The sequence below is a fragment of the Diadema antillarum genome, unplaced genomic scaffold (assembly GCF_040938485.1).
Source record: "Diadema antillarum isolate AM-2024a unplaced genomic scaffold, OU_Dant_1.0 seq00000385_RagTag, whole genome shotgun sequence".
Taxonomy (NCBI): domain Eukaryota; kingdom Metazoa; phylum Echinodermata; class Echinoidea; order Diadematoida; family Diadematidae; genus Diadema; species Diadema antillarum.
This window is the reverse complement of record NW_027271383.1, coordinates 450,106-466,405: the sequence shown is the minus strand read 5'-3', so window position 1 is coordinate 466,405 and position 16,300 is coordinate 450,106. Positions and strand designations below refer to the sequence as shown.

The window sequence follows — 16,300 nt, the reverse complement described above, 5'->3', positions numbered from 1 at the left end:
ATGGTGTGGGTGAAGTTCTCAACAGACAAGTTCATCGGAGAGCGTGGAAAAATCTGCTTCGAAGGAAAGACCACTTTGACCTGAAGTCAAACTAGTGCATTTGTTTTAGACATTTCCAGAAAGGAATGTACGCTCAAAGATCCTACACTATGTAGGATCTCTGGTACGATTTTCCAGAACCGCTAACTAGGAAGTATACATCCCAAAAGTGATCGATCACATATTGGTATTGTGAGGTGATATTGCGTGATATTGGCTATGATAGGGAGAATTAAAAAACGATGATGTCAAATGGAAAGACAACTGTCTAAAATACAGCAAATTCAAACGTGGATGCACATTAAGCAAAAATGACTGAGGTACGCACAAATAAGTGTCAGAAACATTATGTTATGAAATTAAATTTCACTGATCTGATTTCAAATGATGATATGATGACATCATTCTAATTCGTCTGAAATACTGATACTTGAAATGATATTTACAAATAATAAGCTTTTGGAATTTGCAATAAAAAAGGGTCACCCCTCATTCTGAGGAGCTATGGTAAAATTAAAGAAGCCTTTTCACTATATTTGTACATAGATACGCACATGGAATTATAGCTTTGGCGCACGCCCATAACTTTGCTAATGGTTAAGGTTAATCGGAAATCATTGGACATTATTACTGGATGTATCAGGAATCCAAATCACACAGAAAAAGTGCATTTCCTAATGCTACATTTACACTATGTGATCATAGCAGGACTGTTTGCCCAAAACGTAGCGCGCCACGGGTAGATGGGACATTCTCCTGTTTTTCCCCTCCATATTCCAGTCGTGTTCGCTCCAGTCCTCACTCTGGTGAACATGTAGCTATCAGATGCCTTTCTCACAGAGTCTGGTCGGGCTAGACTACACAATATTTTCTGTCGCATCCCACTACGGACCGCCTCCAAGTTTTGTTACAGCCTCTTACATGCCATCTCGTTTTGTTGCATTCACTCCATTTCATTATGGCCTACAAGGTTTCTCATTAGCACCGGGACTGCTGAGGCAAATTTTTTGACAGTTTAACAAGGAAAAGTAGAAATTACGCGGTGCGTAACATATGTCCCCGCCGGAAGTAGCATTTTGTAACAAAATGTGCAATATAGGTAAAAAATCAAGGTCAAAGGTCAAAGAAGTCAAAGGTCAAAATTCTGTGTAGAAGTTTTGAAGCCCTCACCTAGTGCCATCACATAAAGCAAATGGAATCGAAATTGGGTTAGAAATGGCGAAGGAGTAGCATTTTGTAGCCAATGTACAATATAGGTCAAAAATCAAGGTCAAAGGTCAACGAAGACAAAGGTCAAAATTCTGTGTAGAAGTTTTGAAGCCCTCACCTAGTGCTATCACATAAAGCAAACGGAATCGAAATCGGGTTAGAAATGGCGCAGGAGTAGCATTTTGTAGCAAAATGCACAATATAGGTCAAAAATCAAGGTCAAAGGTCAAAGAAGTCAAAGGTCAAAATTCTGTGTAGAAGTTTTGAAGCCCTCAACTAGTGCCATCATATAAAGCAAACGGAATCGAAATCGGGTTAAAAATGGCGAAGGAGTAGCATTTCGTAGCAAAATGTACAATATAGGTCAAAAATCAAGGTCAAAGGTCAAAGAAGTCAAAGGTCAAAATTCTGTGTAGAAGTTTTGAAGCCCTCACCTAGTGCCATCACATAAAGCAAACGGAATCGAAATCGGGTTAGAAATGGCGAAGGAGTAGCATTTTGTAGCAAAATGTACAATATAGGTCAAAAAATCAAGGTCAAAGGTCAAAGAAGTCAAAGGTCAAAATTCTGTGTAGAAGTTTTGAAGCCCTCACCTAGTGCCATCACATAAAGCAAACGGAATCGAAATCGGGTTAGAAATGGCGAAGGAGTAGCATTTTGTAGCAAAATGTACAATATAGGTCAAAGGTCAAGGTCAAAGGTCACGACTGAAATTCTGTGTAGAAGTTTCAAAGCTCCCATGTAGTGCTATCATATAAAGCAAACAGAATCAAAATTGGCTCATAAATGACAGAGAAGTAGCAAATTGAAGATTTTGATCACACTCACGGACGCACACACAACGGACACACGACGGACGGACACACGGACGACGGACACACGACGGACGGACGGACACACGGACACCACACACGTACGGAGCCCGTTTCATAGTCCCCCATGCTCGAACTCGTTCGGACGGGGACAAAAATCTGACACAGCAATCACAGCCTGTCACATTTGCCTATCCCGTCCCACCATGTTGTCTCATGTCATACCCCTTTTGTCCAAGGAGGCCTGGTGACTGTCCCGGCCAGCCAGGAACATGGTGTAAACACAAGCATTATTGCTCGGAGCACATGAAACATTTTTGAAATGCTTAACCCTAACTAGGCCGGGCTATTTAGGTAGTTGATAGAGCCGGGGGGGGGGGGGCCTCCCAGGCCCCCTCCTATCTCAGCCGTCGACTACCGCAGACGATAGCGATAGCGTACGAAAATTGGCACACACATTGCCTATGATGTAATCTAAAATACCATGAAGTTAATTTTTCAAAAAATCATCATTTATGCTAAATTATGCTAATTTATGCACGATGATGTATAAAACCAGACTATTTGGTATAAATCACAAAAAAAAGCTCAAAACAGGCACATTTTTTGTGTAAGTATTCTTTTTAGTGTCCTTAGCAAATGTAATCAAAAAAAAATTGTGATATCAGAAAAAATTCTTAAGTATTTTATTGTTTTTTTGAATTTCTTATGTATTTCATTGTTTTTTCGACTTTATGTTTTTCATTGTTTTTCGATGAAATTTGTCCGCGACATCGCTTCGAACAAGAAAATATGTTATTCATTGATTTTAATCAAATAAAACACCAAAATAACCATGCTTTTATGAAATTTGCCAGTAAGCACAGTTTGCATTGAAATTGTACACGAATTAACGTTTTTGAGCAATTTTTGGTCCGACATGCGTGTTCATATTTATGCGTAACTTCGGAACCACGCGCGCCACAGAGCGTCGCAAATTTCGGTGTCAAAAGATGCGGGAGACTCGAAAGAAAAAAGTCATGAAACGTCGCGGCGATAGCTTTTTGCGATTGCGATACATCGCGCGGAACGTCGAGGGGGGGGGGGGCCTCGGAGGCCCCCCCGGCCTAGTTAGGGTTAAAATATTCTGAAAAGCGTGTGTCATGATAGCTTAACTGATAAGCACAGTGTAAGAAGATCAGCCAATAAAGATATATATTTAGTTATCAAAATATGACTGATCATTTGATATCATCTCAAAATCACAAAATGGTGCCTAGATTACATCACAGACAATTCAACAATTAGCTTTCTTTATTTAGATATTGACAAGAGATAAGATGATGGAAAATTTCATGTTAATTGGTCAAGTCATTGTTGAGATATCACATTCATAAAATCTGTCAGAAAGAAAGAAGAAAAGAAAAAAGGAAAGCGAGATTCCTTACAACACACTAAGTGATATGCTGGTACAACATGTAACTTTGTCCACTTATACTTTAATACATGTATACCTGTATGTCAAGCTTCATTTGGATACCTCAAATCTTTTGTAAGTTATGCCATTTACAATATTAAATAAAAAAGTAACATTGCAAAATATTGATGTCACTGTTTTTAATCATAAGCAGATATTCAAGATACACAAGTTTACAGATTTTATGTCTAGTAGAAAGTAACAGATTTTCTATGGGTTCTTATAGTAACAACAATGAATGTGATGGGAGCCATTTATCAGTAAGGACTCACCATGAGTTACTGTCGCTAATTTGCGGCACACTCTGACCTCAGCTGCTAAACCAATGACTGAGCAACGAATGCTGTGATCCCTCATAGCCTGAGTAGAAATCAATGGATTTACATGTGTGATGCAAATGTGGCCTTGTATGTCTTCATCATAAACATATATCTAATTCTATCTAATTCTTGCTGATCATGTGGACGTCAATCAAACATATTAAGTACACCTGTATGTGTAAGAGGTTTACTTGCATCATGACTTACAAGAGGATATAATGATACTCTTAGCCTTGTTTTTCCATAAGAATTAAAGAGCAATACATAGTACAGTGCTCACCTGTTAATTGGGAACCGCTTTTGTGGGAACCCCAGCTTAAGTGCAACAAAACTTGATATAACAAATTTTTCATGTGTTATTTCCACTGCTTAATCAGAACCAACCCCTTTATTGGGACAAATCTGGCTGAAACACTTCCAATTGTTCATGTCAATGTCTAAAATGATGAGTAAATCCCTGGAAATAATTGAAGGGATTTCATTTCCTTTTATACCAGACGGATTATTTTCTAACCAGATCCTGATAGATTATGCCGACTGCAGTCTAAACATTTGCTGTAGACAGTGAGATGCAATGCAGAGACGGTCTTATTGAGTGTCATCTTATTGTACGTTGTCAGCTTCTACTCATGCACTTTAATATACTGTATCACCCCTTCAGTCCTTGCGCCCCATATTCTCCCTGTTCATGCATAGTATACATGCATGCATTGTGTGGTTTGTGCGTGACAGCAGAACAGGGGTATGAATATGAGAAAATTGTGTTCAATAGTACGGAAGATGTTCATCATCGTGGTAGTAACTGGAAGAATAAAGCTAATCTTTTTTCTCACGAAGTGAGGTAAACACACACACACACACACACACACACACAAAGGAGTGTTTACCTGGCTTCGTGAGACAAAAGATTAGCTTCATTCTTTCAAAAATGTGTTGGTATGATCGTCACAACCGTCGATGTAATGTGCATGTTGTTACATGTTAAGCAGCATTTGAAATTTAGCATAGCTGCCTCTTTCTCTGCATTAATAGGGTAGGCATTGTGACTTGCTATGAACTTTGAACTCTAAAAGAGGGTTATTCTGTGGATCAAATGAATGAAGGTTTGTTCCGATGATGCATTTGCCAAAATTATGAGACTGTTGTGTCTTTTCTTATCGCTGTTTTGTGTCTGCGTGTCATAGCGTGCATGTATTTGTTGCTGTGGTTATCAGCAGGTTTGGTAACTGTGCATGGTTTAGTGTAATGGTTACATACTGCGCTTCATGTTGTGTGGTTTGCACGGGCCAATAGCGAGTACCGCTAATAAAACTGGAGAAAAACTTGTCTCTTGACCCCTCCTGATTAAGCAGTGAGCACTGTATGGTGATGATACCTCTGTTTTATGACGTGTAAATGCTCCATGCAGGGCTTTCTACGCCAGGTCTTGCCTGACTGCAGTAATAGCAGTATTATTGTTTTCATTATTCTCTCCACAGTTCCTGATCTTTTGAGATATTTACTATCTGGTGAAACATCATGCCTGATGTTCATGCTTGAATGATGGTAGGGAGAAACTAATTTTATGTAGGTGCAGTATTTCCATATAGCCCCATGTTCACTCTATGCAAGAGCTAGAACAAATTAAAGATGCCAACTTGTGGACTAAAGCTTCAACATCAAATCACAAGAGTGATTGCTATACAGGTGGTAAATATGAGGCAAGTATGAATAGTGCCTACCTGTATGGTGTCATGAATGTTGCCTGGGTCACATGATGTCAGGCTTCCCATGATGACCAGAACTTCTCTGCTAGCATGACCAGGCATGTGCCTACAAAGAGGGTAGGAGGGTAGAGTGAACATAAAATGTGTTTGGTCCCACATTATCATATGAGCACTTACATTTAATTCTGAGGAATACATTGAACTAATCTATTTTTGTTTTCTACATGTTGAGTGTGATATGCCTAATAAATACTGGTTCCGGAATAGAATAAAGGTGGAAATTGTGGTCTCCAAAACATCTACAATTCACAATCTACTATTGTACCATGGAAAAACAAACCTAACTACTAATTTTAGTTGTTGTTGTTGTCATATTACTTACTTCCCAGGTTCAATCTAGTATGTATATGATCAATTTTACCAGCTAACAAGAGACCCAGGGTCTCATGCTAACCCAAGTATTGTAAATTCACCTTTCATGCATTCTTACGAACTGCTACCTGAGAACATTGCAAACTTTTGGGGTGGGTAGGTTTGAGGGCTTCTAAGGGGGCATGGTGTCCATTTGTATATTCCATCACACTGGTAAAAATACCTGCCAAGTACACTGTACAGTCAACCTCGCATAAGTCGACATAATCGGGACTGAGCAAAACACGTCGACTTTCGCGAAAGTCGACTTACGCGTAAGTCGACATTTTGTCGACTTACATATGAAAACGAATCTCCCCTGTACAGAGTAAGATTTGGATCGTGATGCGGGTCGCTATCCAAATCTTACTCCCTTTGCCGTCGAAATATGCCAACTGTATCTAAGCAACTATCCTATTTTAGTTCATGAATGAATCTCGCGCGGATACAAGGTAACGACACGGCAAAATTGCCCAATCTCTAGAGAGATTTTGAGAGAGTGGGATCGGAAACCTTGGCCCGTTTCTAGAAATCTAATGTTTTAAACTTAATTTGTAACATCAAACGCAAATTCGCCAAATGGCATGTAACTTTGCGATTTAAATTCAAGTGAGTTGCTGAAAAGATATGCTTGTGATTTCGTATGATTCTGTCGACATGATTTTTCAGTGCCGACTGAGTTAAAACATGTATGATTTTCCTTCTCTAAGTCGCAATATTTGTTTTGCTTAAATTTCTATTGACATACTCTGAAAAAGAATTGTTCTCGCGCTCCGATTCGCAACAGTACCACTCTGTACGGCGGCGCGGACCCGTCTGAAAAAAGGAAAATGTGTTAATCCGAAAACAACATTTAATTTTTGGATTAACTAACCTTCGTAAAAACATATCTCTTTCCATTGTCAGACTAATTAAACTTTGGACTGAGATTTAAACCTTCAGCATAGCGAACTGCAACAATTTGTTACCATTTTTTCATTGATATTTCGTGAAGTTGCATGCGTTTCAGTAGTTTGAAATATGTAAATGTTGCGATGTCTTTCCCCTGCTACTACAGTAAGTTCAGTCAGGGTGAAAATTCTGTTTTATTTTAATTTTGCGTACGAAATAAAAAAGAAAATGCAAGTCTTTTCAACAACGCACTTGCATTGATATGTAGAGGTGCGTTTAAACGCAGTTTCTAGTTTCATACCAAAAACGTCTTTTCTGCAACGTCCTTGCGTTTTGAACTTGATTTTTAGAATTGCATTTAAACGCAATTGAGTGTTAGTTCATACGACTTTCTAGTTTCATATGATTATCAAACGCAAGTAAGTCTTTTCAGCGTTGCATGTGATTTGATCAGCTGGTCTTGCATTTGATTTCTAGAGTTGTGTTTGGGAACGCAATTGACTTTCAGTTTCGTACAATCTAGTTTCTTATGATTATCAAACGCAAGTCTTTTCAGCAACGCACTTGTGTTTTTAAATGGAAAGTTGCGTGTGATTTGATGAACTTGCAAGTGATTTTTAGACTTGCGTTTTAAAACGCAATTGTGTTTTAGTTTCGTACAATTTTCTAGTTTCGTATGATTAGCAAACACAAGTCTTTCAGCGTTGCGTGTGATTTGATGGACTTGCATTTGATTTTAAGTTGCGTTTAAACGTAATTGAGTTTCGGTTTCGTACAATTTTCAAGTTTCATATGATTATCAAACGCAAGTCTTTTCAGCAACGTATGTACTTGCGTTTAAACGCAAAGTTGCGTGTGATGTGATTCCTTTTCCTTTTGATTTTTTGAGTTGCAATTAATTAAATGCGAAGTTTCTAAAAACGGGCCCAGGTTTCTAATCCCGCTTCAGAATAATTAACATTAGAACATTCGGATTAACAAAAACGCCTATTTCATGTTCGGATAACGAATAGTTCTACTAAGACCTGGATGTACAAAATTTGTGTGTTTTGAGAGTAACGATCGAACCTCATTGCATTTTCGGATAAACAAAATCACCCTTAACAAACATATCCTGCGAGATGCATGAACAAATGATGAGCGTGCAGAGAGGTGTGATACTGTATAAGTATATTTGACAAAAATTGTATACATTACTGACTGTCATCACACAAAATATCTTGTTGACTTAGCTTAGAAGGCAAGTGCACATCCCACTGTACAATGCATGTAATTCTAAACGAGATAAAGAGTGAGAAAAAAATTGTTCAAGAACAACTTCCCGTTGCACCCTCATTGGACCATGGAGCTTTAGCTCCACGTTTGCACCGTAAGTTGCATCACGCTGATATAACTGCACCAAACGATACACACAGACACAAACACTCAGAAAGAGAGAGGGAAAAAAGGGAGAAAGTGAATTACCTTGGGTAATGCGTGTATTACTCGAGTGTAAATGAGTGTATGCCCTTTATATTCAGGCGTACAAAACAACGGATGCATGACGCGAATGGTCTAGTGAGTGGGAAAACAATTCTTTTTCAGAGAATGGCGATAAGAATTTGAGCTAAAAATTATGGCGACTTAAGACGATTACACATACTTGTATTTCAGCTCAGTTGGCACTGAAAATCATGTCGACATACGCAAGTTGTGGACTTATAAATGTCGACTAAGATGAGGATATTTTCAAGGAACAACAAAGGCAAAAATCTGGACTTTTTTATCATGTCAACTTAAGCGAGTTGTCGACTTATGCGATGTCGACTTCAGCAAGGTTTACTGTATTTAAAAAATTTGACTATGCAGTTTAAAGAGATTTAAATGGAACTAGAAATGTCACTATGGCGACTGGTATGCCATAATGCATGGTTTTCCCCCTAGGCCTATAATATGACTTGACAATGTTGAGATGCTAGTTTCACTTCATTGGCAAAAAAATTATAAATAAAATGATATGTTGGTCACAAATGTGTCGAGTGTTTACTTTCCTGGAACTAGGTTTCATTTGCGTGGATGGCTAAATTGTGTTCGAGGATTAGAGCCATTGCCCACTGACAACCTGGTCCACAATTCTGCAAATAATCCCTAACTAAACTAGAAACATCCACTTTTCATAATTCAGCTGGCATTAAAGACCTAATAAAATGCTTGCAAAATGTTTTAATATGCAAAAGAAATGTAAAATATATGTCATGATTATCAATGTATTTTAGTTGTCAGTGTCGTTCCGGTTTTTATCGCTTCTAAAAACTCCCCCAAATATCACATTTTTGGAGGACCCCGTTGCAGCTTTTGAGGAAAAGATAGTCACGTGACCAACACCCCTGAACCGATTGATGACGTATAAGCACGGAGTTGTGCTCAGTTAGCAGACGCCGCTCAGCACAAGCACTCAGATTTACTAGCTTGGTACACGCGCGTACACGATAGCTAGCCTGGCCAGGCCCGGGCCCCGCGGGATGTGCGCTCCCGGTCGACCCACTGACTGTCGACATGTACGCATTAGTACCACGTACATTATCACTAAATTGCACAGATACCTGGTACCTCGAGCATAATGTCTTCCCCTATATGGGTAAACTTCGACATTGATGATGATGATGAAGACTGCAGCTCTGACGATAGCGGAGAAGAAGAGGAGGCACATGAAGTTGAAGGGGAAGATGGGGAGGGAGAGGCAGCTGATGAACCAGAACGTTATCGTGGGGCTGCATCTTACCGATATGAACCAGCTGCATCTCCCCCGCTGCCAGTGTAAGAGCGTATGAACATGGCACCAAGCCCGAGAATAGACCTCACGGAAATGATCGCCTGGGAAATACAGAGTGGTATGTCTGGTATGCCCCCATATAGTTTAACGTTAGAAAGGATATACTGTATTCTACATGATTGACATTGTAAGTTGTAACTGTTTGTCTAGTATGTAGATTAGAAGAATAGACCCAGCTCGCTCACAAAGTGAGCGGCTACTCCGGCTGCAGCAGTCAAGCGGGAGCGTCCCAGCCGTGGCCTGGCCCGTCGGCCGGCGCTTACAAGTTAAACTACTAGTACCGGTAGTAGTCTAGTAGTAGATCTAGTAGCAGTCTACTAGTAGTTATAGTAGTCTACTAGTAGTAGTAGTCTACTAGTACCACTACGGCACTAGGTCTAGTAGACTAGTAAGTAGTAATAGCAGAATCTTTGGTAGTAGTACAGAGGCTACACTCTAACGCCTAACGGTTAGGAGGATATGTTGTTACAGGGTGGGTCGTGGCTCAAAAAAAAAAAAAAGGCCTAACCAGTTTCCCATAGTCAGTTTCTGCAATATTTGTTATCAGTAATTTAGATGCGCCATTTTCTAAGAAAAACGATACCAAGAATGATCGTCAATTTTGGTCGAGTAGTTTTTGTTTTATGCTGAAAATCATACTGTAGAAGGAAGCCCAAACGCCGTGTTTATCTACCGATGAATGCCACGGTGGGGCTGGATTCACGAGTAGGTCTAGGCCTATAACGAGAAGCAGGCGAGTCGCCGTAGTATTGTTAGTACAGTACAGTGGTGGTGGGGCTATCGTGAAATAGGCCCCACCGCAGTGCGCGTGCACCGAACTCGTGCGTTTATAGCAAGCAAGGGTAGGTCCTCCTAGGGTTTAGGGTTAGGCAGGGTTGTATTTATGGTTAAATTGGCCGTTAAATTAGTCGAGAGCCATATTATGAAGTCATTTTCGCCGCATTCACGAGTATTGACTGTGGAAGGCAGCCCCACCGCCGTGCTTACCTACCGATGGATGACACACGGTGGGGCTGAATTCATGAGTATTTAAACAGGTGAGTCGCCGTAGTATTACTATTAGTACAGACACGCAGTGGTGGGGCCTATTTCACGAGTTTGCCGAAAATAATGGATATCCAAGCGTACCACAGTTGTAATCTGTATTATTGGCAGTATTAAATCCGATACAATTCATTAAATATTCTTTTATCTAAAGGCTTAGCCAATGACAATAGTGCAGCGCAGCACCTGCTATGCGCTCGCTAGCTCGCTCCCCCGCCAGCGCTAGCCAGTGCTAGTGCAGCCGCCGGCCGGCTGTCGCTGCACTGCGCTAGCATAGCCTTGCCAGCTCGCTGGCGCTACGGCTAGACTGGTCGGACAATCAATATCGACGACTCCGTTCTTAGACGTCATCACAATTTAGAAGTGATAGTGCGCCGCATGCGGCGAAAGTATAGAAAGTTTTCCAAAACCGAGGAAATTGCATCCATTATGTTAACAAATATACAACAAAATACAGAACAGTAAAAAACTCTGCACAACCATAGAATTACTTAGAATTTATAATATTATTACATCATTGAGAAAAATATGCCTAAACCATTTTATTAGGTCTTTAAGGAAAAGAATTTTGCCACTTTATTCTGGCCTTTGACCCATGACCTCAAAATTTCCTTAGAGAATCATTGTCAGGCAGTATATAGAATATTTGCCAAATTTCATGAAAACACCTTAAGCCATTTCCTAGATGTGGAGAAAAAAGTAAAATTTTAACATTTTCACTTGACCTTCACCTAACAGCCCAAAACTTTCCAACAAAATCTTTATCTGGAATGAATACATGTATACACCATATTTAAAGAAAATCCCTACAGGTATTGCCTGGATATGGGGAAATAGTGACATTTTGAGCATTTGACCTTGACCTCTGACCTTGACCCTCATGACCCTAAAAAGTCCCAAGAAAATCACTGACAGGCAGTACATGCAAATGTACTAAGTTTCATGAAGATTCCTTGAGTCATTTCCGAGATATGGAGAAAAAGGTGAAATTTAAGCATTTTCATTTGACGTTATGGCCCAAAACTTTCCCTGGAAAATTTTTGTTTGATAATACATGTATACACTAAGTTTCAAGGCTCCAAGGGGTGATTCCTGGCTCTGTCATGATTGAAACTGTGGTAATTGATAAGTACTAACTCATAGTGTAAACTTAGCTCTATCACTTCTGGTTCTAGAGAAGAATATTTTTTTTATTTGTTTGTCTTAATATGGGGGAGTTTGGACTCCCTCAACCCCCACCCCCCACCCGTGAGGGGCATGGTGTGTATTAGTTCAAATGAGATCCTATTCCCCTAGGGATGCTACCTGCCAAGTTTGGTAAAAATCCATCCCAGATTTTTCAAGAAGATGCAAATGTATACTGTTTACGCACAACAGATGACAGACAACAGATGATGCATGATGGATGCTGGGCAATGAGCGATGCTTTCACACAGGCGGATTACCAACCTGGTCATTCTTTGTTGACAGGCATAAAGAATCTTATTTGGGAGCATAGAAGGCTTTTTATTAATTACAGGAGGAACAGGTTAAAGCACATGTCTGGCAGTTCAACTAACCTGAGTGTAGCTGCAGCTAGTTCTAGAGCATTCTGCAGAGAAGGCTCCTTCAGCCAAGACTTGTCACTTAACTTCCCCAGAGCTTCCATGTGTCTCTTGGGATTGCCTGTTCAATACAAGGAATAAATTCAAATGTCCAGAGATGCAAGTACATGTAGGTTATCACTGCAATAACCAAGAAAGACTATATCTGGTCATGTGTTTGTCGCATACATTTTACAATGCCTTTCATTGCTAAGACACAATACTCTTCATGCAGTGTGAGAAAGAGACTACGATATATGAGAAAATACAAAGGTTACACTGTACATTCAAAGATATAAAACATTAATACTATCTCATGAAATTGCAAATAGAGTTTAAGCCAGCCCCTTATCATGATTTCCAACCTCACAGAAAAGATTTGTGCAACATAAAGCAAGAAGAATACCATTGTTCTATTTCAAAACCTTACTGAAACTCACCGAACATGCCTGATATTTGAGACATTACCGAATAGACTCAGCAAAGCCAAAGTACTTGTAGACTATGTTCTATAGACAATGACATGTACAGTTTCAAAGGTGTAACTGTTTTTCCTAGGAGAGTGTAAATTGATATTTACCCAGGAATAAGCCATACTAATGAAAGGTGAATCTCACGCTCTTCCGTGTCAATTGAATAATTTGCTTTAAAAACACCAACAGTAACGACAATCTATCAAATAAAAGGTTAAACTCCATGTCTCTCATGCACTACCTGCCCAAAACACTTTGGCCAAAGTCATTATCAGCATTCGCTTGGCCTTGCTACCGTTCAAGTTATTCATTCAGCCATGCTGGGTGGTTTGCTGTTTATTCACATTCATCATTGTTAGATGGGCTTTCCAAATTCGAAAATGCGATGAAGCTTGCCTTTCCAGGGATGGTTTCTAAGCTCGGCACTTGTATAGTAACGTTCTATGCCACCTTTTCTTTCAAAGAATATCACAATTAGCCTAATTTGAAGTAATTTAACTTTTTCTTTAGAAGCAATGAATGCACTTACGTTTGTTTCAGCTATGAAATGCCATATGCTGCTCCCTTTTATTATATCAGTAAAAAATTAGCTGAATTTTCCCCACTTCATCTGAGTGCTTTCATTACAGCAGACTTCGTATGAATTTCCTCAAATTTTGACAAAAAGGTTCGCCGGAAGTACTCAGTCTCAGAGCTTACACGAGCATGGCTGCTATGTAATATCTTACATTCAAGTGAAATGATCATATATCAAGCAAGTGAATCACCCGCAGCTTGTTTTGCAGGCGATTCAATACTACAGCTTGGACATCATTCGATCATCACCATACTAGCAGCGTTTTACAACCCACTACTGAACGTGGATGGCATTTTCAGAATAAAAGTAGGTATTCCACACTTTTCACTCAAAATACTACAAAAAATAACTCACTATCTCAACAAACTGTCTCAGCCAGACAAGTTTCTCGGCGGAGCTTTCAGATATATTCCAAGAAAATTGGAATTTATGAAAAAATGACTCGTGGGCCCTTATCAGTACTATGTTTTTAGCATTAATACTCCTTGATTATGTTTAATAAGAAAACAAACTCCAGATCACCTCACCTCCTAATTCTGTGAGTTTTTCTGCTCTCATGTTGCTGGTAGTGATGATTCCAATCTGTATACATCATAAAATTATCATGTTAGCAAAGCAATGATACTAACATCATGTCCAAGTGAAAGACACAAACACACAGATCGCGTTCCAGGATCAACCTTGCCGTCTCTAGCAAGACCATGTAAACACTGTGAAGTCATCCAGTGTGATCCTTGTTCTTCCGGCATGCCCTTGGAAAAACTTAAGCTTGCTTAAATTCTCATCCCAAAATTCATGGATGAAAATCACACCATACTCTTCTTAGAAGGCACTGTGTTCATGTACTCCGTGTAGCCTCCATACTTATTCTGGGACACTACATAATAGCACCGGCCCCATCCAGGATTGAAATTCCATGTGTTTTGCCAATACATATGGACAGCTGACAATAAATTGCTGCATGACAGACACAGATATACATATCATTTAGAAGACAGCAGAAGTGTCATGATGTCTCTAACAAGAAGCAGGAAAAGTCATAGGCACCATCAAAAAAGAATCCACTGTAACCATTTCCACCTGCAAATGAATATGATGAAGGCGACGAGGAGTCCACACTACATTAACAATGGGAAGGCAATTTGCAAACCAGCTGTGTCACAAGTGAAAAAAAACACCAGCTCTGCACCTTTACGAGAGGCTTTCCTGAAAAATGCACAGTCTTCTCAAACTTTTGCACAATTCTCTTGAGGACTTAATTTTATTTGTCAGGGTCCGCTCTCATTTAGTACTTGAAATTGCTTACATCTTTCTCAGTCAATTCACCAATCAAATCTCATATTGCTTCTGGTTGGTTGAAGTCATGGGCCTAAATTTAGCAATGGCCTGCGCAGCACGGAGCTCCATAGCATCCAAATGGCCCTTATAGTAACCAAGCAGACTGCTTCATAGCATTCAAACTGGCCTCAATCACAAGTACCCGGATGTAGTATGCGGACGTGTGTATGCGCTGCACTTCTGTCTTGCCTTTGCAGCGCAAGAACCCACCCAAGCAGTGCAGCGAAAGGTGCACAACCATTCTGCACAACCCTTGCCTTTCGTACACACAGATCATCGCTAGCGCTTCTTAGCGCATGTATGATATCATGCAATTGCAGTACAAACAGCTCCACATTTGCAGACAGCAATTTGTTAACAGTCTACGTAGATCACAGCAGTACAGAATTCATAGGAACCACTGTCACTGAATTTGCAACATGACATTATATGCCTAAATCGGTAAGTGAAATTCAGTCACTCCGTAGCTTTATTCAGCGTTGACTTGTAAATGCTTGCGTTTGTTATGTGACATTCACAGTGTGAGAGCTACCTGTATTGAAGGCATATGTGGCCACTGCCTACATAACGCTATCACTGTGCTGATGATCACGATTTGTGAACTGGCTAGCGCGATTGCGATTGACCAAGTAAACATTCATTTTAGTTTTGTTCGGTATATAAAACAGATAAACAATTGTAGACTACTTCATTCAGGGCACCAGTTGATTTAAGCTGTCCCTCGGGATCTCAACTCCACACTATGACATTCAGAGCAAGCTCCTCGAGGTAACATAACGTGGAGCAAAATTGTGATGTCATACGCTGGAACACCATGGATTTCAATCTGTGATGATCCATGAAGTGATCCGTTGAAGTGTAAAAGGGGCTTTAGAGATAGGACTAGGTCGAAGAATAATGCTACACTTATATTTCAACACATTTCTTAAACTAAAAATGAACTGAAAATCAAGAACCATGAGTTTTACACATAATGAACTGTGTGATGATATTTGTGAAAACAATGATCGTTATTCATGATCCCGTGCCCAATTTTATCAAAGCTCATAATAAATCATAAGCTCTCCAAATCACTTAAAATCCTCCCGAATCAATCAATCATAACTTCTAAGTCTGCTGTAAGTCCATCTTATCAAAAGACCTATTATGAAATCAACTATAACTTCCTCCAGAATCAATCATAACTTTTCAAAATGAATTTCAACTGCTCAAAATCAATTATAACTCTTACAGTTTATCCAAATAAACTAACTATACGTTGAGACTGTCTACTGTAGGTAAACTCAATTGTAAGACAATATGAAGTAGAAAGATGGCTAGTCTAGCTTGGGTTGTCACAAACTTTCATCTGTTTAATTTTCTCTAACATTCGGTATCATTTCTACCCTCTAGTCAATGTCTTTTCCTTGTATCCAATCCATGATAGATCTGTATGAATTGCTCACGCAACTGCTGTATGTGAACAGTATGGTCAGTTTTACGGTAAAGGGTGTAACTTTCAATTTTTAGCCTTTTGGCCCACCCTGAACACATAGATTTATAGATCTCAAAGATTTTTTCCCATGTGAGTCACCTTATGAGTAGCCACCTTGGGTAGCATAATCAGGTCCAGGTATTGATGCGTTTTGT

At 39.6% G+C, this 16,300-nt stretch overlaps 1 protein-coding gene across 3 annotated transcripts in view; it reads right to left on the bottom strand.

Moving 5' to 3' along the window:
* LOC139731800 (general transcription factor IIH subunit 2-like) overlaps nucleotides 1–16,300 on the bottom strand; it is a 92,080-nt gene that overhangs the window by 41,323 nt on the left and 34,457 nt on the right. For all 3 annotated transcript variants that reach the window (XM_071642673.1, XM_071642675.1, XM_071642674.1), the window contains exons 6-9: nucleotides 13,861–13,915; nucleotides 12,260–12,365; nucleotides 5,558–5,648; nucleotides 3,789–3,876 (exon numbers count right to left, since the gene is read on the bottom strand). In XM_071642673.1, the coding sequence (XP_071498774.1) occupies nucleotides 3,789–3,876; nucleotides 5,558–5,648; nucleotides 12,260–12,365; nucleotides 13,861–13,915 (340 nt within the window). The remainder of the gene's footprint in view (nucleotides 1–3,788; nucleotides 3,877–5,557; nucleotides 5,649–12,259; nucleotides 12,366–13,860; nucleotides 13,916–16,300) is intronic.